The sequence below is a fragment of the Gasterosteus aculeatus genome, chromosome 4, assembly GCF_964276395.1.
Source record: "Gasterosteus aculeatus chromosome 4, fGasAcu3.hap1.1, whole genome shotgun sequence".
Lineage (NCBI taxonomy): Eukaryota > Metazoa > Chordata > Actinopteri > Perciformes > Gasterosteidae > Gasterosteus > Gasterosteus aculeatus.
The window spans coordinates 21,040,267-21,062,500 of NC_135691.1; the positions used below are offsets into that span (position 1 = coordinate 21,040,267).

The 22,234-nt window shown below is 43.4% G+C and overlaps 1 protein-coding gene and 1 pseudogene across 2 annotated transcripts; one reads left to right on the forward strand and one right to left on the reverse strand.

Moving 5' to 3' along the window:
* Nucleotides 1–1,048: 1,048 nt before the first annotated feature.
* Nucleotides 1,049–21,981, reverse strand: LOC120817087 (anoctamin-4-like; annotated as a pseudogene). The gene is made up of 20 exons (XR_013467359.1): nt 21,695–21,981; nt 21,406–21,555; nt 20,239–20,339; nt 19,841–19,885; nt 19,636–19,767; nt 19,302–19,408; nt 18,687–18,742; nt 18,046–18,183; nt 16,893–16,953; nt 13,764–13,846; nt 6,318–6,458; nt 6,055–6,219; nt 5,873–5,909; nt 5,640–5,747; nt 5,425–5,522; nt 4,883–5,025; nt 4,480–4,632; nt 3,963–4,082; nt 3,082–3,187; nt 1,049–2,588 (listed from the first exon to the last, which is right to left on the reverse strand). The product of XR_013467359.1 is annotated as an anoctamin-4-like (transcript).
* Nucleotides 13,580–16,569, forward strand: LOC144406174 (uncharacterized). The gene is made up of 4 exons (XM_078101021.1): nt 13,580–14,515; nt 15,162–15,263; nt 15,665–15,808; nt 16,191–16,569. Exons 2-4 carry the CDS (start codon nt 15,173–15,175, stop codon nt 16,358–16,360), a joined length of 405 nt encoding a protein of 134 aa, XP_077957147.1. The 5' UTR covers nt 13,580–14,515; nt 15,162–15,172; the 3' UTR covers nt 16,361–16,569.
* Nucleotides 21,982–22,234: the final 253 nt, after the last annotated feature.

The window sequence follows — 22,234 nt, forward strand, 5'->3', positions numbered from 1 at the left end:
GGCTGCAGCCAATCACAGGACGGGTAGGAGACCGTCCACCAATCCGCGCCGGGTTGTGGCACATCCCTGTTTGAATGAAGGGAAAACAGAAAGACACAAAAGGAAACCCCAAAACACTACACTACACATATGACCCCAGTCATAACAGACACATATTGAGTTTTTTTTGGAAATACTGGGGCGGATAAGTGCTCTTCAAGATGTATACATAGACAACGAAGTTTTAAATTGTTTAAGACTGATTGAGCACCGCGTGCGTGTGGAAGAGGTCCAAGTTGAAGAAGTCGACATTAGCGCTGGTACTACATGCACAGGTGCTGGACGCCCGCCTCTGGATATTCCTGGCGACAAGCTGGCTAACTTTGTGTTGTCCGGTCTATCAACCCGAGAAATCCAATATCCAGGAATATCCAGAGGCGGGTGTCCAGCACCTGTGCTTGTAGTACCAGCGCTAATCTCATGTCCCTTAGCCAGCCTTCTTTTCCACACGGCTCTGTTGTCTGTTCTGAATGTTAGATGTAGCCACGCCCCCTGATTTTCATATAAGAACGTGAAATGTAAAACGGCATTATGAAATAAGTCTCTGGAAATGAAAAGTGGCATTATGAAATAAAAGACTCTGGAAATGAAAAGTGGCATTATAAAATAAAAGACTCTGAAAATGAAAAGTGGCATTATGAAATAAAAGTACCATGAAATAATTAAATGTATTTAATATTTATGTATTTATTGCCTCATTAATTTATTTCATGATGTATTTCAAATGCATATTTCATGTATTTACATATTTATTAATTTATTTCATTTTGACTAAAACGGCATTCCATAAATTGGGGACTTTAAATTGCCCGTAGATGTGTGGATGTGAGTGTGAATGGTTGTGTGTCTCTGTGTAGCCCTGCGATTGGCTGGCGACCAGTCCAGAGTGTACCCTGTCCATCGCCCGAAGTGGACTCCAGCCCCCCTGCGACCTGTGTGCAGGATAAGCGGTTTGACAATGGATGGATGGATGGATGTATTAGTGAAAAATATTACGTGAAAATTACCATGATGCAATGTTTTATAATAATAATACATTGCATTTGTATAGTACTTTTAAGGTACACAAGGCATTTAACATGGTAAAAACTACTGTAAAAAGAGTAGTAATAAAAACAATACAAGCAAGGGTGATGACATTTTTTAAGTTGTTTTACTCTTGGATTGTTCATCTCTTCATAGATGACAACAATAGAAAATATTCGTCCAAGATATATTAAAACAAAATGAAATATAAGAAAAAAAACATGTTAAGTCATTGTTTTAACTCTAACAGGGCTGACTAAGATATCAAATATTTACATTGGAAACATAGGTGTTTATTTGTCCATAGTTTTTATGTATTTATTGGGGGCGAATATACATATTTTTCTTGTTTTAAAGAATTGCTGTGCGCTTAGATGATCCATGACCCGTTCACATTTAATTGGAGTGCCGAGTATCTGTCGAGTGGTTGACAGGGTGACGGATGGTTCCACACGTTGAAGAAGAGTAACATTTATTTACAATAAATATGGTTTAGTACTGCATTTATGGATCTAAATGGCAAGTATTTGTCATTTAAGTCAACGGAAGACAGCTGTTATAGATTTTACTCTTGTGAGTATCATAGTGGGCAGTCCATGTTCTTCAGTTTGTCTTTATTAGTGAGATTGCTGGGCATCAGATAAAGTCCAATCTATGGAATTCTTAGGTTATCTTTTATATATTCATTTTAAACAAAACTTGATTCAAATCGTTCAGCTCATTGAGGACATTACTGGAATAATAACTTTTTCCGGCTAGTGCTTACTGAGTTTAGACCTCAGCTGAGGGTTTTACACTATGCCAAAAAGACACTTCATTGTGCACAGCTTATTTTTATTCTATTTTCAATTATTTCTAAACAGCTTGAGAGTGCCGTATCTCCAGAAGGAAAACATATTTTTTTAAAGCAATTGATGAACTGATGAACTGTATTTGTGGTTGAAGATTTGAGAGGATTAAAACTGAATGAAAATGGAGAACAACAAAACCAAGTGAGAAATGAAGAAGAAACAATTGAAAGAATTTTCTCAACCAATAAATCTCTTTACATCAACAAAATTATTGAAACCCTTTAAATTGTTGATCTTTAAAACTTGCAAAATGCATTGTTATACAATTGTATATATTCTAAACATAGTAATGCTACAATAAAAAAAACGTCCATTACTTAAATAACAATATGTTTTTTAGTTTTTTTTGTCTCCCATATTGAGCAGGAGAGAGCTAAACCCATACAACCTGCCACAAAGTGAACCTCACAAGAGTCGTGGACAGAACTAAATGATCTCTTGTACAAACTGTTTCTGGATCTTGGGTGCATTTGCCACACTTTAGGGCCATTCCTTGTGATGGGCCCTGTCTTTCTTCTTCTTCTCGTTTTTCTCCCTCTGCAGTCTCTCCAACTCGGCCTCATACATCATCTCCTGGATCAGATATTTCTCTCTGCGCATTCTGTCGCGTAGATCCTTGGGCAGGTCGGGGATCAGGTATGCGATCAGGGTCTTGATGGCAAAGACCATGTGCTGCAAGAGCAGAGGACGCTATCACAAATACCAGAGCCTTACCTGCTCAATAAAAACAAGCCAAATACTAAAGTGAGGAGGCGGGAACAATCGAGCACAGGGAACTTATTGACCCACTGTAAGGTGGAGACAGACGATCGTTTAGTTATCAGACATAGCTTTCAATCGAAAGAAGAAATGGAGGACTTTTTGTGCTATTTCTAATCATATAATTGATTTGATATGGCCAACGTATAGTGCTGGTGGCTTGTCAAAGTATTTACGTGATCGGGAGCAATCCAAAGTGAAAACATAAAGAGGCACAAATGATTCTGAAAGGAGTATCTAAATCCCTGGAAAACCACAGGAGTTAAATTAGAAATTACAGCTAGCTAGCTATTTAAGGGCACTCCAGACTAGAAAGAGAGAAGTAAAACGGATTGACAACAAATCATGAAAGAATTTCTGGCCACCTGTTCTACCTTGCTATTTGTCACTGATTCAAAATCCTTACCTCAAATACGATGATGAATGCTAGCCGGGCTGCCAGGACATGCCAGAACTGTAGCGTGTAGGAGTAGGGCTCTGCAGAGTCTGGGGGCTCCCTGTAGTCCCGATACCTGGTGGGTCAAACAGACAAGTTCAAAGGTCATCACAGCCCCAATGCTAACTCAGTCATAAATGAATCTCAGTAGAATTCTAAATAAATTGTGTACTGTTTTTAACTTTTAAAATTTGAAATCCCCGGCTTGCTTTTCGGTTGGAAATTACTCCATCCATCCATCGTCAAACCGCTTATCCTGCACACAGGGTCGCGGGGGGGGCTGGAGTCCATCCCAGCCAACTGGAGTCCATCCCAGCCAACTTCTGGATTGGTCGCCAGCCAATCGCAGGGCCAACACAGAGACATACAACCATTCACACATCTACGGGCAATTTAAAGTCCCCAATTAACCTGATCCACAGAGCATGTCTTTGGACTGTGGGAGGAAGCCAGAGAACCCGGAGAGAACCCACGCAGACACGGGGAGAACATGCAGACTCCACACAGAAAGGCCACTGGGCGGAATCGAACCCAGGACCTTCTTGCTGTGAGGCAACAGTGCTAACCACCACGCCACCGTGCCGCCCTGGAAAATACTCACTGCTAATAATTTTGCATACAGTGTATATTTTATTCATTAATGAAGTGACGCATGAACACATCCACACACACTTCCCTGGGGTCGGCCAAATGCTTGCAGCCAATTCCTGTTATAATGAATTCTCTTCCGACGAGATTCTTTTTTTAAAGTAACAGACACTGAAATGACAGTTTACAGTATAATTTTTAACATCTTATGCTTGAGGGGCACTGCAAGCTGACACACACACAAACACACACACATAACTTACCTACAATACTTTACAGCTTCTCCAAACAGCTCAGAGCCATTAGTCATCGGCTGTGATCTGCTCTCAAAGTCAGACACCCTAAACACTGAGAGGCTGGCGTTGACGTAACCAATCATACACCTGAGAAACATATGAGAAAAGATTTTATCCAACATTTGCCACATCTAAAAGAGGAACAAAATACACCAACATGGGTACCAAATCTGATTTTGGTTTGTTCGTACGTTTTATGTCACCTGAACCTTTTTTTTGGTTAGAATGGGTACAGACTTATTAGCGCAGCCAAATCATTATCTGCGACTGTGCAAAAGAAAAACAAACAGCATTCAAATGTTGTTTTTAGAAATTCAATGTCAATGGTATGAATGAGGCTTTGCAACTATTTGGTACAGGCCTAAACCTTGCTACGTCATTTCAGTTAAGAAGTAAAGGAAAAAAATAAACTAACAGAGACCAGCTTATCACTATTATCTAATATTAATACACAAAATAAATTAACGGTTAAATCATCACTCACCCCTCCCCTGCTCGACCCTGACCAGCACAAGGTCCATACTTAGGACCTTGGCGTAAACAAGGCGAGGGATAAAGTCTGAGGTAACAGCGATGACAAAGGCGTTGGTGATGACAGACAAGATGCCGATGCCCTCCAGAATGCCGTACCAGATCCCTTCAACAAAAGCGTATAAGTATTATATACCCCAAAAACAGAAAACGGGCTACTTTAACGCACAAACTGCACAGTTAATTGACATTTCTTTGTCAATGCAGTTGACAGTAAACTCATTGGGATTCATTTATACCTAATATCTATAGATCTCTGTTACCTAAGGGTTCTCGGGGTAATATAGATAAGGTTTTTAGTATCCCTGCTAAATCTGAATAGAAGATGTATACATGGAACTTAAGACTCAACATACTCATTTCCAAGTATTCATCAAAGAGTCCATAAGCATTCATTGGCTGCAGGTTGTAATCCCTCTCCCACTGAGGGAAGCTGGCCTTGGCTTTCTGTCCGTGCTCTCTACGCAGCCTCCGACGTGTCCACCAGTTCTGGATCAGCCTGGCCAAACAACACCAGGAAAAACAACACAGATTGTTTCAGTACTGAAACAAGATTGAATGGCATCTGCTTGACTCTGCAGTCAGGACAATAGTTGACTTTCACAGCATCTGACTGAGGATAATTAAAGCTTCTACAAGCAACTTTAAACTTGTGCTAAGTTTGGCGCCCTCTGTGTACAAAAGCAGTAACGTGTCCGAGGACCAAATTCTGTTTTGAAAAGCTCTAATTTTATTGCAGGGGTCCGACGGTCTCCCCCACCCAGACCTGGCTCCAGTGGGCCCAGCAGTACGGCCTCTTCCTCCCAGTAACTTTAACACTCAATTAGTTGTTTTAATTTGGTTGGATCAGAAACTGTTTTGGTATGTCTGACATTTGAAGGTGAGAAAAAATACTCACGGGTAGCCAAGCTCCATGAAATTATTCCATGTCTGCTTTAGAACCATGATGATGCCCATCTGCATACAGAGGTCAATGAGACAGCCACTTGGATGGCACTACGGAGAAAAGAAGGAGAGAGAGCAATATAAAAATTAAAAATAAGAACCAAAATATTCCTATTCCATAATGCTTTACTGTTATTTCCCCTTTGAGTAAGCAAGATAACTACTCACCTCCTCCAGTTTCCAGCGATTGATGAGGCGCAGATAAGCACCAGGCCGGCAAAAGGAACATCTTGAGTGTGAAGCTGTTCTCCCACTCTGACTCTGTCCTCGGCTGTTCTGTGGTGGCAAGGAGAGAAACTGATAACAACGGTACGGAGCCAACACTAATGTACAGTAGTAATTAAGTCTGCATCCCCCGTTCAGCTCCAAGAACATTCGATCTGCTGCTGTAATCAACTTACCTAAATTAGTGAGGAGAAGAGCAACCTTTTCATAGAGCTGGAGGAAAATGCAACGTTGTCACCCATTAATGGGGAAAGACTTTGAATTGTGTGTGAACTTTATATTGTTTAACAAAAAAATACACTATTTTTTGTGTCAGGCTTGGGTTGATGTAATTTTTTCTGTACCACTTTACACTCACCACGTTGAGGAGCATGATCATGCAGAAGTTAATGCACACCGCTGTTCCTGTGGTCGCCACCTGAGAGTTGTTCCTGATGAGCGCCCAGCCGAAGGCGGCGAAGGTGCTGACGGTGATGACGCGGTATATGACAATGCCAAACACGGCGGCAATCACCACCAGAATCTGCAGGGACATAGAGTCACGCAGTGATCACGAACAGCGCTCAAAATCTTCCATTGACATTAAATGTCCTCTAAGACAAAGATGAGGGCTGCGCTTACCATGAAGAAGATCCCAGATGCTGAGACAATGAGGCGACTGTATTTGTCGCTGAAAGCCTGGTGAGGTTCAGGCTTTCCAGATATGGGGTTCATCCTCTCCTCCTTGGAGTATTTGGCCTCAAACTGGGGGCGTATCTCATCCTGAAAGACAAAAGGAGACATGCATGAGCAGACGTCTGCAGTGTCTGTAATTAGCTCTCAAAAGCTTTATTTATGGTTCAAAACCTAGAATCATAAAGTTTATAATCAGTCGTAACCTTTGTTCTGAAGCCGACTAACTTACTTTCGCACCCACGAACAGCCGCCTCCAAGCAAAGTTATTATAGTTTTGAATTTTTCACAAGTTTTTACTTTTATTTAGTTTTGACTTTTTGTTTTCAATTTCAGTTTAGTTTTAATTAGTTTTTAAAGCACGTTTGCAAGTTTAGTTTTTATTTTTTGAAAATGCTTAGTTTTAGTTTAGTTTTTATTAATTCCAGTATTAGTTGAATGTAGAATGTAACAGACCAGGGGGGGGGGGGGGCAGTCAGGGAAGCTTCATTTTGTGCTTGCAAAACAAAATGCTCAAAATGAATTGTAGATTCAAGCTATAATAAGTAATAAAAACTCAACAAAACATACCATTTAAAAAAATGTATTTAGGACAGATGAACAGCCATCCACAAAAGACAACTATGAAATATGTGTCAGTCAGTGTGTTTGTGTCATTAACCAGAAAAATTCCACTGGACACAACAATATCAACAACAGAACATAAAATGTAGATATGGGTACAAATATGTAAACCGTCTACACAAGATGCAAAAGCCAATAGACTAAAGACACACGTCAACAGCATGTACTAAACCCATTAATGAGCCACACATGACATTGGGAGCCGGGAGTCTCAGAGAGCTAAATCTGAAAAAAATCTAAAACCCAATAAAAACTCTAGAGCAGCGATTCCCAAAGTGTGGGCCGCGAGAGGTCATTTACAATAAATCAATAAAGTTTTTTAATTTTCAATTTTTAAAAGTTTGAAACTAATATAAAAATATTTATGATGCGGCACATTAGGTATGTGAAACATTAGTTGATGAAGCACAAACAATTTAAACGGACAGATTAATAAAACAATAAGGCTCTCGATCGAAACGGCTGCTCTTGTCCGCCTGTCGTTGTTCAACAAACGTGGTGCCCTCTTGTAGTATTAAAGTAAATATACCGCATTTTCCGCACTCCAAGGCGCACTTAAAAGCCTTTAATTTTCTCAAAAACGACAGTGCCTTATAATCCGGAGCGCCTTATATATATGGATCAATTGGTTAATCGGTTGATCCATACTGGTTGTACACGGCGCTCAAACATGCCAAAGCTCCTCTACGACGGCGAGATGCTGAGTGGCGCTCAAGCATGTGAGATATGGAGCTTGTTTCAGGGCGCGTCGGAGAAACAAAGCTGTCGTTCTTGCCGAGCACTTCATGAGATTAAAGAGAGAGAGACGGTGCCCTTTTCTCTACAGTAGCTGAACCATCTTAACGGGGAAATAATTGTAAAAGCAGCCAAAGATTTAAGGCGTGGATGGCGAGGGGGGCGGCGGGAGGGGACGCACCTCACGGCATCGATCGGACCCTGAAAGCACCGTCTCCACCTTACTGTCAAAAAGAACAACAGCGAGCGCGTAGAAAACTCCTTCGAGCGCGAGCAGAGAATCTCCTCGTGAGCAACAAAGTTCACGTTTCGCAAGCGAGCAAATACCTCGCGGAGACGAACCTTTGCTCGCGCCAGACGGACTTTTGCTCGCGGATGTTTGATTTGGGTTAAATTCTTAAGGTCATTTAATCATTATGTTTTGATCAGAGTTGTGATTAAAGGTTTGGGTGGGCCGCGAAAGATTTTCAGATTTCAAATTGGGCCGCGGCATTCAGTTTGGGAACCTCTGTTCCCCTTCAGGGACTACCGCTGCGTGTAATCGCAGTGGGAATGCCCTCAGCGTGACGCGTCTGAAGCATGAATGAAATCAGTCAATGGAGAGAAAGAGCGTACGGCGAGTGACGTCATCAACCAGGAAGCTATAAATATCCCCTGAGCACACAACACGCCAGCTTTTTGTTACTTCAGCAGCTCGGTATGTGTGTCTGAATCTGTCGATTGTGTTTGTCTGTTCTGTCAGGAGTTTATCACTATATATTTATATATATATAAAAAAAACAATATGAGCGAGCAGTATAAGAAGTGTGTTCCTCCCTGTACTCGATATATCACGGGTGGGGATTCACACGAGTTATGTGTGGCTTGTTTGGGTGTTCAACATGCCCAGTCGGCTCTTGAGGGAGTCGACTGTAAGCATTGCGAACGCTTTCCTCTTAGAACTCTGCGCTCGCGGCGATCGCTCTTTGAGGAGAGTGGTATGCTGCGAGCTCCCCAAGGCTCGGGTCCCGCTTCTGTTGAGGCAGAGCGGCGGCGCTTGTCTTGGGGTTCGCAGATGGATCTCACCGGCGATGTTGTGACGGGCCCCGCCCTATCTCAGCCTTCTCCGGCGGGATCCAGTGCCTTTCACCCGGTTTCGGAAGCACGCGCTGCGGCGGTTACTTCTGCCCAGGTGGAGGCACATGATGATGTTGAATTGAGATTATCCAGTTCTGAGGATCTGGATGTCGAAAGTTTTGCATCAGAGGAAACTAGTGTCTCACATTATACTGCGAATGAAGAAGGTTTGATGGATGTGTTATCTCGCGCTGTTGAAAAGCTCAGTATCGAGTGGCCAGCTGATAGACAGGATTCTAAAATTAGAAGCAAACTTGATGATAGATTTCTGTCTGCACGACCTCAACCTTCTCGCCGGTGCTTACCGTTCTTCCCAGACCTTCATGATGAGGTTTCAAAGACCTGGGTTAGACCGGTTTCTAGCAGAATTTACACGAATCAATCTAATGCTTATGGAAACATTTTTGGTGCAAAATCTGCTGGTTATGTGACAATGCCGAAGGCGGAGGAGACGCTCGCGAGCTATCTCTCTCCTGCTTCTTCGGTTTCACTTAAAGCACCGGCTCTTCCATCTAGACCATTAAAAAATACCTCTGTGCTGGTGGGGAAGGCTTACTCGGCTGCTGGGCAGGCGGCTGCGTGTTTGCACACTATGGCTATTATGCAGGCTTATCAGGCCGACCTGAGGGAAAGACTTGAGCGCTCTCCGGCGCGGCCTTCTCGGGGCAGGACTGATCTGAGGACAGTCATTGTCGCCAGAAAGGCCGCGTCGAAAAAGTCCTGACGGGCTGAACGTCAGGACTCTGAGGGTGGTCCCCATCGGGAGAGACTTGAGTTCACCGCACAAGAACACGGTGCCCTGTCTTTCCCAATGCCCTCAGGGGTCTGTTCTACTAACCCTGCCTACACAGGGCGTAGAGAGACTCGGCGAGCGATTTCCCGAGGGACGCTCGCCCCCTCCGAGGAGGGTTGTGGAGTGTTCAGACCAGCTGTTTCCTGCCAGTATGTTACAGGGCGCTGTGTCTGTCACTCGGGATGTTCATCCAGAGGCCAGCCTCGAGAGGCTGGTTCCCTTAGTAGAGTTCCTGGCGGAATGGGAAATGCTTCCCAATGTTTCTCAGTGGGTCCTGAATATTATAAAGAACGGGTACGCTATTCAGTTCAGAACGCGTCCACCTCGGTTCAGAGGGGTTCTGCCCACTGTGGTGGGCCCCGAGCAGGCTCTGGTATTAGAACAGGAGGTAAAAACTCTGCTGCTAAAAGGGGTTATAGAGCGGGTTCCTCCACCCAGCAGGGAGTTAGGATACTACAGCCGGTACTTCATCGTTCCGAAAAAAGATGGAGGGCTGCGTCCCATTCTAGATCTGCGTGTCTTAAATCACACTGTAGGGAAGCTCAAGTTCAAGATGCTCACTCTCAAGCAGATCGTGTCACAAATCAGATCCGAGGACTGGTTTGTCACGATAGATCTAAAGGACGCTTACTTTCATGTATCTATCCTCCCTCAACACAGGAAGTTCTTGAGGTTCGCTTTCGGGGGCGAAGCTTACCAATATCGGGTTCTTCCGTTTGGCCTAGCACTGTCACCCCGCACGTTCACGAAGTGTATGGATGCAGCTATAGCTCCGCTCAGGCTGCAGGGCATCCGTATTCTGAACTATATAGACGATTGGTTAATTCTAGCTCAATCGGAACATCAGGCGGTTCGGCATCGAGATGTCGTTCTTGCTCACATCCAGAGGTTGGGGTTGAGACTCAACGCCAAGAAGAGTGTTCTTTCTCCATTACAGAGAACCACTTTTCTCGGTGTAGTGTGGGATTCGGCGACGTTGCAGGCACAATTGTCACCTGCTCGTGTTGCTTCGATTCTCGCCGCAGTACATCAAGTCAAGCTAGGCCGGTCATCCACTGTAAAACAGTTCCAGAGACTGTTGGGTCTCATGGCGGCTGCGTCCAACGTGATACCTTTTGGCCTCCTGCACATGAGACCGTTACAGTGGTGGCTCAGAACCAGAGGATTCTCCCCGAGGGGAAATCCGCTTCGCATGATCATGAGTTCGCGACGGTGTCATCACGCCCTGGTTATGTGGAAAGATCCTTGGTTTCTGTCCCAAGGCCCTGTGTTGGGAGCTCCTTGTCGTCGCGTAATGCTAACGACAGATGCTTCTCTCACGGGTTGGGGGGCGATCATGAGTGGTCGCCCCGCTCAGGGTCTGTGGGAGGACCATCACCGTCTATGGCACATAAATTGTCTAGAGATGTTGGCAGTGTTTCAGGCCCTGAAACATTTCCTCCCGGACCTAAGAGGCCACCATGTTCTTGTCCGGACAGACAACACATCGGTGGTCTCCTATATCAACCACCAGGGGGGTCTGCGTTCTCGCCCGCTTTACAGGCTGGCACGTCAGATCCTTCTGTGGTCCCAGGGGAAAATTCTCTCTCTCAGAGCTATTTATCTTCCGGGGTATTTGAATCAGGAGGCAGACATCCTGTCGAGGCAGGGGCCGAGGCCCGGGGAGTGGAGTCTTCACCCCGAGGTGGTGGAGCTCCTATGGGGACATTTCGGTCGTGCCGAGGTAGACCTATTTGCGTCCCGAGAGACATCACACTGTCCACTGTGGTTCTCTCTCAGCCAGCCAGCCCCACTGGGGTTGGATGCTATGGTACATCCGTGGCCGAGGTCACGCCTGTACGCTTTTCCCCCGATCGCTCTGCTCCCAGGAGTTCTGGAGAGGGTTCGCCGGGACGGGCTCAGTCTCCTGCTTATAGCCCCGTTCTGGCCGGCCCAAGTATGGTTTTCGGACCTAGTATCTCTCCTCGACGGCTCTCCCCTAGAGATACCGATCAGGAGAGATCTGCTCTCTCAGGCGAGTGGGTCGATCCTTCACCCCCGTCCAGAGCTATGGAGGCTGTGGGCTTGGCCTCTGAGGGGGCCCAGCTCATAGATTCTGGTCTCTCGGCTGAGGTCGTTGAGACCATCCTCCAATCCAGAGCTCCCTCCACGAGGAAGTTATATGCCGCGAGGTGGAAACTTTTCACCTCTTGGTGTGGAGAGCGCCAGCAGGACCCAGTCAACTGCCCGGTTGGTACAGTGCTGGATTTTCTGCAGGACCGTCTCTCCACAGGGTTATCCCACTCCACACTGAAGGTGTATGTGGCGGCCTTAGCTGCTTACCACGCCCCTTCAAGTGGAGGTTCCCTTGGGAGACACCCACTTATATCTCGCTTCCTTCGTGGCACCCTGAGGCTGAGGCCTGCAGTTCGCACGAGGGTACCAGCTTGGGATCTGGCCATCGTATTAGAAGGTCTCTCCCTTGCTCCTTTCGAGCCCATCGAGGAAGTTTCGGAAAAGTTTCTTACTCTTAAGACTATCCTTCTTCTTGCTATTTCATCTCTAAAAAGGATTGGTGATATTCAAGCACTCTCGGTGGCTCCCTCGTGTCTGGAATTTGCTCCTGGTATGGTTAAGGCCTTTCTCTGTCCGAGACCAGGTTATGTTCCTAAGGTGCCAACCAATTTGGTTAGACCTATAGCTCTGCAGGCTTTCTGTCCTCCGCCTTTTCTGACGTCAGACCAGAGGAAACTTAATTTGCTGTGCCCTGTTAGGGCTTTAGATGCGTATGTCCACAGAGCTTCTCTGTGGAGGAGATCGGAACAACTGTTTGTCTGTTTTGGGTCACCTAAGAAAGGGTGTCCTGCATCTAAGCAAAGGATGAGCAAGTGGGTGGTCGAGGCCATCTCGCTTGCTTACGGTTCGGCCCATCAGCCTTCACCTTTGGCTGTAAGGGCTCATTCCACCAGGAGTATGGCGGCCTCTACAGCTCTTCTTTCAGGAGTTTCTCTTCAGGACGTTTGTGATGCGGCAGGCTGGTCCTCACCGCACACTTTCGTCAGATTTTATTCCCTTGACCTTAGCTCCACTCCAGGGGCTCAGGTTCTCTCGTCGGTTTGTATCTCCTGATGACACACGACGGGGATTTGGTCGTATGGGGATGTGGGTATTGCGTTCCCACTGCGATTACACGCAGCGGTAGTCCCTGAAGGGGAACGTCCTGGGTTACGTATGTAACCCTAGTTCCCCGAAGGGACGGACGCTGCGTGTCCTGCCATACTCTCGGCATCCCCTTGGGTCGCTGCTTCAGTAACTTTTAAGCTGGCGTGTTGTGTGCTCAGGGGATATTTATAGCTTCCTGGTCGATGACGTCACTCGCCGTACGCTCTTTCTCTCCATTGACTGATTTCATTCATGCTTCAGACGCGTCACGCTGAGGGCGTTCCCACTGCGATTACACGCAGCGTCCGTCCCTTCGGGGAACTAGGGTTACATACGTAACCCAGGACGTTCTATAGCATTGACAAAGACGAAAACTAAAGACATTTTCTCTATAATTCAATTTTATTTTAGTTAGTTTTGTAAAGACACAATACAGTTTCAGTTAGTTATCGTTTTTTTTATAAAGGCTCGTTTTTATTTTTATTTCAGTTAACAAGGTGTGATTTTTTTTCTTCGTTTTCGTTAACGATAGTAACCTTGCTCCAAAGGAACACGTTTAGCAGTTTGAGTTTGAAGAGGGTTGGTTTTATTTATGTGTTGTCATGTCTTGAGTTTTTGGTGGCAAACAAATTTCCTCTCTGGGGATTAATAAATCTTTTCTAATCCACAATCCATGGGAGAGGCAGAATCATTACAAACCTGCTAAAAGTTCTGACAAAACCTAAATTGCTGCACGACAGCTATTTAGTGGAGCATTTTCAGTGAGTCATGGATTCGTTTGAGACTCCCTTGGTACATGCCTGCAAACAAGGATATATATAATTTTTTCAGTAGTAAGAAATATTGCCTGTGTGAGAATAAAAGTCTTAGGCTTAAAAAAAAAAACACATTAGCAAAATGTAACTACAAAAATGAAACTGAATAAAAAATGAATTGATCTGTGATCAGATTCAATACGAATGCAGAAATATAAAAGAGTGCTTCACCTCCTCTTCCTCCCAGTCAATGAGGTCCCAGTCGTACGCGAGGACCGCCCTGCGCCTTTTCCAGAACTCCAGGAAGACCGTCGCTATCCGAAATGCCAAAATAAAAATAAAAAGTGTTAGGTATTAGTATGTGATCATTTTATGCAAATTATGTTATCTACATATCAAAACCGTCTATATTAACTGAGTTGGTTTATTTATATGAGGTTATAAAATGAGTGGGTTCCATCAACAAAACAAAAAAACATGCAAGGGGAGTTTACTCTCTCAAAAACTAAAAAATAAACACGAGTGCTTCATGGGAAACATTCTGTCGAGACTTATAATGTACATAAACCAGTCCGTCTTCTGGGGATCTTGAATAAAATACATTTGGTTGAGGATGTCGGTGCAGTCTTTTATTCAACAAGACAGAGTCACAGTGTCCTCGCATGGAGGCGAGGTACGGCTGAACAAAGTCCTTTGGATAGCTTACTTATTGGACACAAACACATCATGCCACTGAACACTGGAGCCTGCTGAAAGCTCGTAGTTTATTTTCTCTATAGTGTCCTTCGTGAAACGCCGAGCGGTGTGTTTTAAGTGTGTGGCTGCAGCTGTCTGGGAAGGGCAGCGCTTCCCCATGTGGAGACAGCAGGGGAGTCCACTTCTGAGGAACCTTAATGAAGGATTTGAGCAAAATTCCCCTGCAGTCAAACCCTAAAATCATATTCACTTGGACAGCAGCAGTGGCAAGAAGCAGTTATTCTGAGGTCAGTATACTAACAATACTTTTTTGTACTGGGCTCTAGTGTATCTATGCAGCTATTTTTTCTAAATTGCTCCTCATAGAATTCCGTGTACAAATTTTTAATATCATACAATCATGCTTTTAGTTAGATTTTTATTTTGAGTGCCTTGTGTGTTGTCTTGTATATATTTTCCTCTACATTGTATGTGTATATTTTAACAGATCATTACTTGTTTTTTTTACACCGTCAGTATTTTTTGGGATTTGATGTTGTATCCTTTGCTTATATGATGCTTTTCAACGCTTATTTTGAAATATAAATCCTTTTATCCTTCCCTTTAAATCTGCTGCGTGATTTTTTTTGTTAGCACGTTTGCAAGTGGCTTAGAGGTGTGTAACTTATTGCAGGTTGTTAAAGTTAGATAAGAGGGGGAATCATATAAGCAAAGTAAACATTAGGTCTTTTTGTTGTGTAGGTCTCTTTCCACACAACAAGCAGACCAGAAACCGGCATCGAAACCGAAATCGGCATTGTCAGGACAAAAAATCTTCAGTAAAGGGATTTGCTCTTAGCCCATAACTTATTGAAATTAAATCTATCAGGGCAGAGGGATTTTTATATATAGTACACTTGGTATTAAATAATACAAAATGGTCTTGGTTTCCAGTGCTTCTATGAATGATCCGACTGATGGGATTTCTTCAGAACCAAAACCTGACTCAGCCAGAGGTCACCCGCTGGGAGTCAACACCCCACCGCTCTGCAGCTGGTACTGTAACATTGCAAGGAACAGTTTACTTACATATCTTAGTAAAGTATCTCTCCATGGAAAATTGTTTATTTATTTTTTGTAATGCGTATGTATGTGCCAACATGCTTATAGGAATATACTGTAGTATGAGGGTCACATAAATTTAACAAATCCCTTTTCATTTAGAGCTCTTCACTCCAATACCTTTAAACTCCTGTACATATTTTAAATTGTGTGTAACAACGCAGGGATCAAATTTCTCATGAAGTAGAAAAACAAAGTGCTTCTATAGAACAAGGAGTTCATATGCCTTTAGTTAAAGGGCAAACTATCCTTGCAGTATTGGTATCCAGCCTATGCGTTGTGCTACAAAGCCACATTACTTATTGTACCCTTTCTGTCCTCTTTACTCTCAACAGTTAACAACATCATCATCGTGCTGGGCGTGTTGACCTTTACCCTACAGCTGTGTTTGGCTCTGTTCTTCATGCTGAAATGTTGGAGATTCGACAACAGAGTGCAAGAAGCTCTCAAACACTCAGAGACTGGTAACAAACTCACTGGTGAGCATTTACCGTAACTTGCTGCGTGTTATCAATCATAATAATAATAATACATTTATTATACTTAACACTTTCCTGCAAAAGCTAAGCTGAGTTCAAATTATTTAGATTGCATAGATCCGACACAATCCTACACAAACGCAATGTATTCTGTGCAGCCCTAGATAGTAAGGCATGAAATGAGAGAAGCAGCTTGGATGCTGACTGTTGCCTCTTCCTTGGAGGGGGGTGGTGGGGGAGGGGGGCAGACCACTTGTCACGGTTTAAATATTGCCTTGACAGTCACCTCGTTGAGGTTCAAATCTATTTTGGAAGAATTTCCTTCTGAATCGGTTTATTCTTCAACAGAGTGATTGTTTTCTTGCCCTTTTGTGTCCCTCAGACACCTCGTGCCTCCACACAGACAGGTATAAACAGGCCCGTTATCTGCTATGCACTGATGCTGATGCTGCTGCTTCATCACCGGCCCGGTTTGCAGCAGCAGGGGAGTGTGAGCCCATCACGGACTCTCTGCTCACACCTCCCATACCCTGGGACCTTGTTCAGCGCTGACAGCTTCCTAATCCTCTTGTGGATACCCAAATGCCTTCGTGATGAATGCAGCAGTTGCATCCTTTTGCATCCTTTTGAAATAATTTTACATGCAATGTAATACCATATGTCACTTTTAAAATGTAGCGATAATACTTTTTTCTTTACAGATCTGTGATGTATTGTTGTTATTATTTCAATAATTTAATAAAAAACGAGTTAAAGCCGCACTAATAAATATCTTTATTTGAGTAATGGGTCACATGTGAAGGTGTTAATCCTACCGGCAAAAAAACAAAAAATCCTTTTAATTCTTTGCCATGTTTTAGTGCCTTTCAGCTGGTTGTTTAATGTTTTTTGCAACCTGTAACTTTAATGTTTTGGTTCAGCCTCTCACGAGTGTCACTTCCATTAGTAGAGGGAATCTGTTTTCAGGGATAAAGGTTCGATAAAGCCACCGTATTAAGCTACCCGCCCAGCACCAAACAGCAGACAAAATCACTGATACAATACACAAATGAATGTTTTGGTATTAGTTTACTGTTCAACTCACCCCAAACAGCCATAAAAACAGCAAAGAAAACAGTTCCTTCGTTGTCAAAAAGATGGGTGACCTGTGAAGAATAAGAAAATGTCCAGTTAGAGGAATTTGATAGTTGATAGGCCTGATAGTTGAAATAGATATTATTGATAATGATTTAATTTATTTGTTTAATGTTTAATTAGATTATAACTTTAAAATAACAGTGTTGTGTCCTTGTCATCTTAAAATAATCCCTCGACAACTGCAATACATCAAGCCCCCAAGAAAAGTCCCGGGCTTGGAAGCAAATTTAACAAAATTGCCAAAATTTTGAATTTCAACTTCATGAAATAATTGTCAAGTCACACGGTGTCACACTCACCTGCCAGCTCGATCTTCCACACCTGCCCCGCATCCACAATCAGTCACTCTCCTGCCTTCCACACCTGCTTCGCATTCACAATCAGCCCTGCTACATAAGCACTGCACACCCAGCCTGTCATTGCCAGATTGTTCTTCGCGTCATGCAAGTCTCTCCAGCACTCTACCTTGGACTGATCTCCCGGTTTCGACCCTGCCTGTTCCCGACCCGTTCGTCTGTCTCCGCCCCGGTGAGCACCTCAGCCTTCTGTCCCCGACCACGAGTCCTGCCTGAGCGCCTCGGGTTTCTGTTGCCTGCCCCTTGGACTGCCCGGCGCTTCTGCTCCTGTGCTCCGGATCCCCGACCGGCCCAGCGATCGCACCAGCTGTCTCCCGGCATCTCCTCCCCGATCCTGAGGACCGCACTCTGCTCTGCCTCTCATTGTGGCCGAACGCCTGCTGTGAGGCCGTGTTTAATAAAAGCGTTAACCAAACACTCCGCCACACGCCCGTGTCACACGGCCCAGAAATATGTTTTTCCTGTAAGCTTGTGGGAATGAAACATCTGTGAATCCCCGTATGAATCATTTTGTAGGTAAATCAACTTCTAATGTTTAATTAATGTTCATGCAGTCGTGCTTCAATCCCAGACCTACATTTCAAACACATCAGAGTTGTCCCTCGCTGACTTTGTGCTTATCCGTTTAAAGTAGAAGTTTCATATTGATGAACTCAATGGGCTCAAAACACATTTTACACAAGTAAAGGAACAAAGAAAAACATCAGCTACGAGTGTTTTGTCCCGTTGCTGTGGGGACGGTACCTTGGCGTAGATGCAGCTGTCTGACAGTCTCAGGTAGGGGCAGTACTGGTCACAGATGGGGCACATGATGATGTCAGTAGCCTGGCAGATTTCTTTACTGGAGAATAACATGTAGCCTATCAAACTCGAGTTACGTTGGTATCACAGTTTCCACCAGCATTTGTGGATACAGTAAAACCCCCAAAGTGATTCAACATTCAGATTTCTGGAAAAAAGTGTTTTTATCAGAAATGTAAAAGGTGTTGCTTTCCATCTGGGAAGTTTTTCTAAGAGACGTCTGAGAAAATTTACATCTTAAGCATTTACTTTTAATAAAGAATCCTGAATAAGTTTAATTTCCTTTTTGGTTTAACAGGCATTCAATACAAAACATAAGAAGGGCCCATTTCGAGCTCTGTTGCCTTATCGGTAACATCTAATGGTTTTCCATAAAACAAAGTTATCTGACTTTCTCCCTAAATAAATATCAGATTTGCAGCATTAACCAAAGCTTGTTTTCCCTTAGAAACTCTAATCTGAACTGATCTATATGCATTCCCTTGATATTGGTACATGGAATCTCTGCCCACTTACAAGAAAGTGATGACGTAAAATGTGACAATGCCATCAATTAATGATTTTAAGGAGATGAGCCAACTTACCTTGTGAAGAGGGAAAGCTACCTCATATGAACTATTGCTCAAAAGACGATTAAGCCCTGGAAGCAAAAACAGAGAAGAGGGAAAGAAATTAAACAGGAGTCTGATTTGTACGTTACTGTCCATTTTAATTTGATCAGTAGATTGTAAAAATTGGGTACATGTTTGCTTTGTAAACTATGTAGAATAGAAGTCCCTCACAGTAACGTTGACCTGTCTCTAAAGTGAGGTATTGGAGAAAATGGAGAATAAAACCATGTCAATTCAACAAACCAGTTCAGGATTATTGGGTTTCGTAGGGATTCCTTTGAACAAATTCAATATTTTATAATTAGTTGCGCCTTCATTTTTAATTACATTTTTCAAAGTGACAGCCTATGCACATATTGTTAGTGAGCACTTTATTGAACTGAAAGATAAAAAAGAAACATTATTAACCAAATTTGCAAAAACTATAAATGATGGGGGAAATAGAAATACAATGTAATGCCTTACAAGATCAAACACAGTGTCTCAGTATTTTTTTTTAATTTTAAAACCTTTGTTGATCAAAATCACCATTTTTCTCGTATTTAAGAAAGTTCTAGGATTTTTCATTGTGCCCAAAGGGAAACTCACCCATCTTATTTTTACCTTCTTCATATTTGACCCGCTGGAGGATGTGGTGGATGATGCGACTTCTGGTGGCGTTGCTGAAAAAAGTGTCTCTGTTGTGGATGATGAAACTGCAGAGAAATGCAGCAGTTAGTACAAATCAGTCTGCTGTGAATGATACTTCTTGCTTGTGTGTACAACGTCAACTAGTATGCCAACGGCAACAGAGAAAACCTTTAGTGGCAAAAGTGTAAAAAGAAAGTGTGACAATAAAAAAAAATGTACCAGGCACCGCTGTTGGATGAAGTTCAAGTCATTTCTCTAGGACGACTTCGTAAGGTGCTGAACAAAAACTCACTGGTGTATCCTTGATCGACTGAAGGGGGCGGTAAAGCTCTCGTTCTCCTCCAGGTCGGGCAGAGCGTCGTTGTCAAACTTCATGGGCTTGCGGGGCAGCCAGCCGCGGACCTTGTTGATGCGCTTCTCCATCCTGCGAGCCAAGCTGTCTGTTAGAGCGGCAATTAGCCGATCTCACGCTGTCTCCTCTGACTGAACTCACTCACCTGCTCATGAACTTGTGCCGTCGGTGCATGAAAAAGATTTTCCTCCTGGAATATGCAGGACGTTGGGAAGAGTTATCTCCGGAAATAGTGCATTTTCAGTAATGTGAATAATAACAAAAACGATACTCTACATATATTACAGTACATTAAATGTAGCCAGTGGTGTTCTTCAACCAATAATAGCGCTATGGAGCAGTGTTTTCATGAACATGCACATGGGTGACGGAATATACATCTCTGCTGCTGGTTGACAGCTGGACCAAAGAAGCGCAGTAGTGCAGCAACAAAGGCGAGTGTGAATATAACTTTTATGTGTTTACGAGAAAATTCTTCAGTCTACCTCAATCCTTTTTTTTGTTCTTCCATTAAAAGTCAATTCTGAGGCTTAGTTGTCTCACCTGAAGGGCATGCGAATGTTCATGAGCTCTGCATAGCGACAAAGGACATCCCACGGTGCATTAAGCTTCAGAAAAATCACATCACTGTTTGTCAAAGAGGCCTGAGGAGAAACCAAACCCAAGAAAAGACAAATAGAGTGTTGAAATAGAGACGACTTCAAAATATCATCTCTGTACATTGCTGGAATATTAAAACAGACATGAGCCGACATTGAGGGACATAAGGATCGTTGTTTAACCCGGCGTGTTCTAGACAATTATGACCTTGATGCTACTGCGTCAGCAGATACTGCAGATGTTGATGCACACAAACACACACATACCTCAACAGGCACGTGTTCCACTCGTTCAGATTAAAGCCTCTTGAGGACAAAAGGGTCATCAGCACATTTGTTTCGGCCGCGGCAGCACTTTCTCGTCAGATGTTGTATGACCAAGCACGAAGGCTCAAAGCATCTTAAAAGTCTGGCCATTGAGGTGACATGCTTTATAGGCTGAGCATTAAATCGCCTCGTCACACAAAGAGTTAATCACTGCAAATCCAATCATCTGTCCAACGTGAATCTACAACGCTCTGTGTTTTATTAGGGTATTTTTACTTGGCAACTTGAAAGAAGAAAATAAAAGGTTTAGTGAACAGCAAAAGCAGATTTTCATTAACACTAAGATGGAGGGCCAATGTGATTATGGAAGGTCACTCCTCAGGCAGACCCCCCTTATCATATCTTCTGGCCAGCTGATGTGCCCCAACAAGTAAATAAACTTTAATTGAACATGTATTAATTGGTAATATTTGAAATTTCAAAATGACTACAATGTGAAAGGTGTTTGCTTGTAGTGATGAACGCACTCAGCATTTAGAAACCAATCTCAGAAGCTTTCCAATGCATTTCACTGTCTTTCACCTCAGAGATGGTGGGAAATTGTTTTTAAAATAGAGTGAATATTGTAGCTACATTCTTTAGGGGACCAGAACCAAAATTTCAAGTAAATGCAAATGTTGTTTGCTGACAATAGGCAACTCATGACAACACATCTGTCACGTAACTAGATTCGGGCTACATTTGGGAAAAAAAACAACTTGTCTCTTTGTGTGAGAGACATGAGGAGGCAGCTCAACTGACGTCAACATAATTAAAGAAGCAGCAAGCGTAAATGTTCCTTTACCTCCTTTTCCATCTGGAGGCCCTCCGCACGGATGTTCCTCTCAAATATCTCCCTCTTTTCTGACTGCGAGTTGGACTTCCTGTAAACCAGGATGTAGTCAATGCGACTCCGTCCATCTCTGAAGCAAAGGCCGCTGGACTTACTCCTCCCCTAACAGACGAACAAACAGGACAAAATGAGTATCAAGCCATTAAGAGGAAAAGTCTACTTCCTTGTTTTAAATTACTTCTAATTCATCATCCATTACGGATGGACAGGAGCAATGACCTCATCTAGTTTCACCACTGACCTCCCGGACGCCAGAGTCCGGCTTTGTGTTGTCGTCGAGGATGCTGCTATTGGTTCCCTGGTTGAGCAATGTGGAGTCATCGTCTCTAGACGGGCTGCTGACGCCCTCCGACCTTTCTCTGTCTAGCAGCACTTTGACATCCTTCACAACTGGACAATAGACAAGCAGTGTAAATAATAATTAGCTGCTGGGTGGGTATATTAATAGCTATCAGACAGGGAGAGTCATGTTTCTGGCCACCAGTCAAATGTTCTCCTTCCCTTCAACCCTTTGTTGGACTCAAACGACTTCACAGGAAAACATATTTTGGCTGCTTGGTGCTCCACTGTGTTCATCATACTGTAGTTATTCTAGTATGTTCTTTAAGTAGGTTAAAATGTCAGTTTGACAATTTAGGACCAAACCAAAGTAAATCACAGGGATCACATTAAGTATTTCATGAGATGCAGCAGGCAGCTGCTTCATGCTGGAGAGCTGATTCATGGAGCCAAATGAGGTTTGATCATTTGAAAACGAAAATTGAATCTGAAAGTTTGAGTT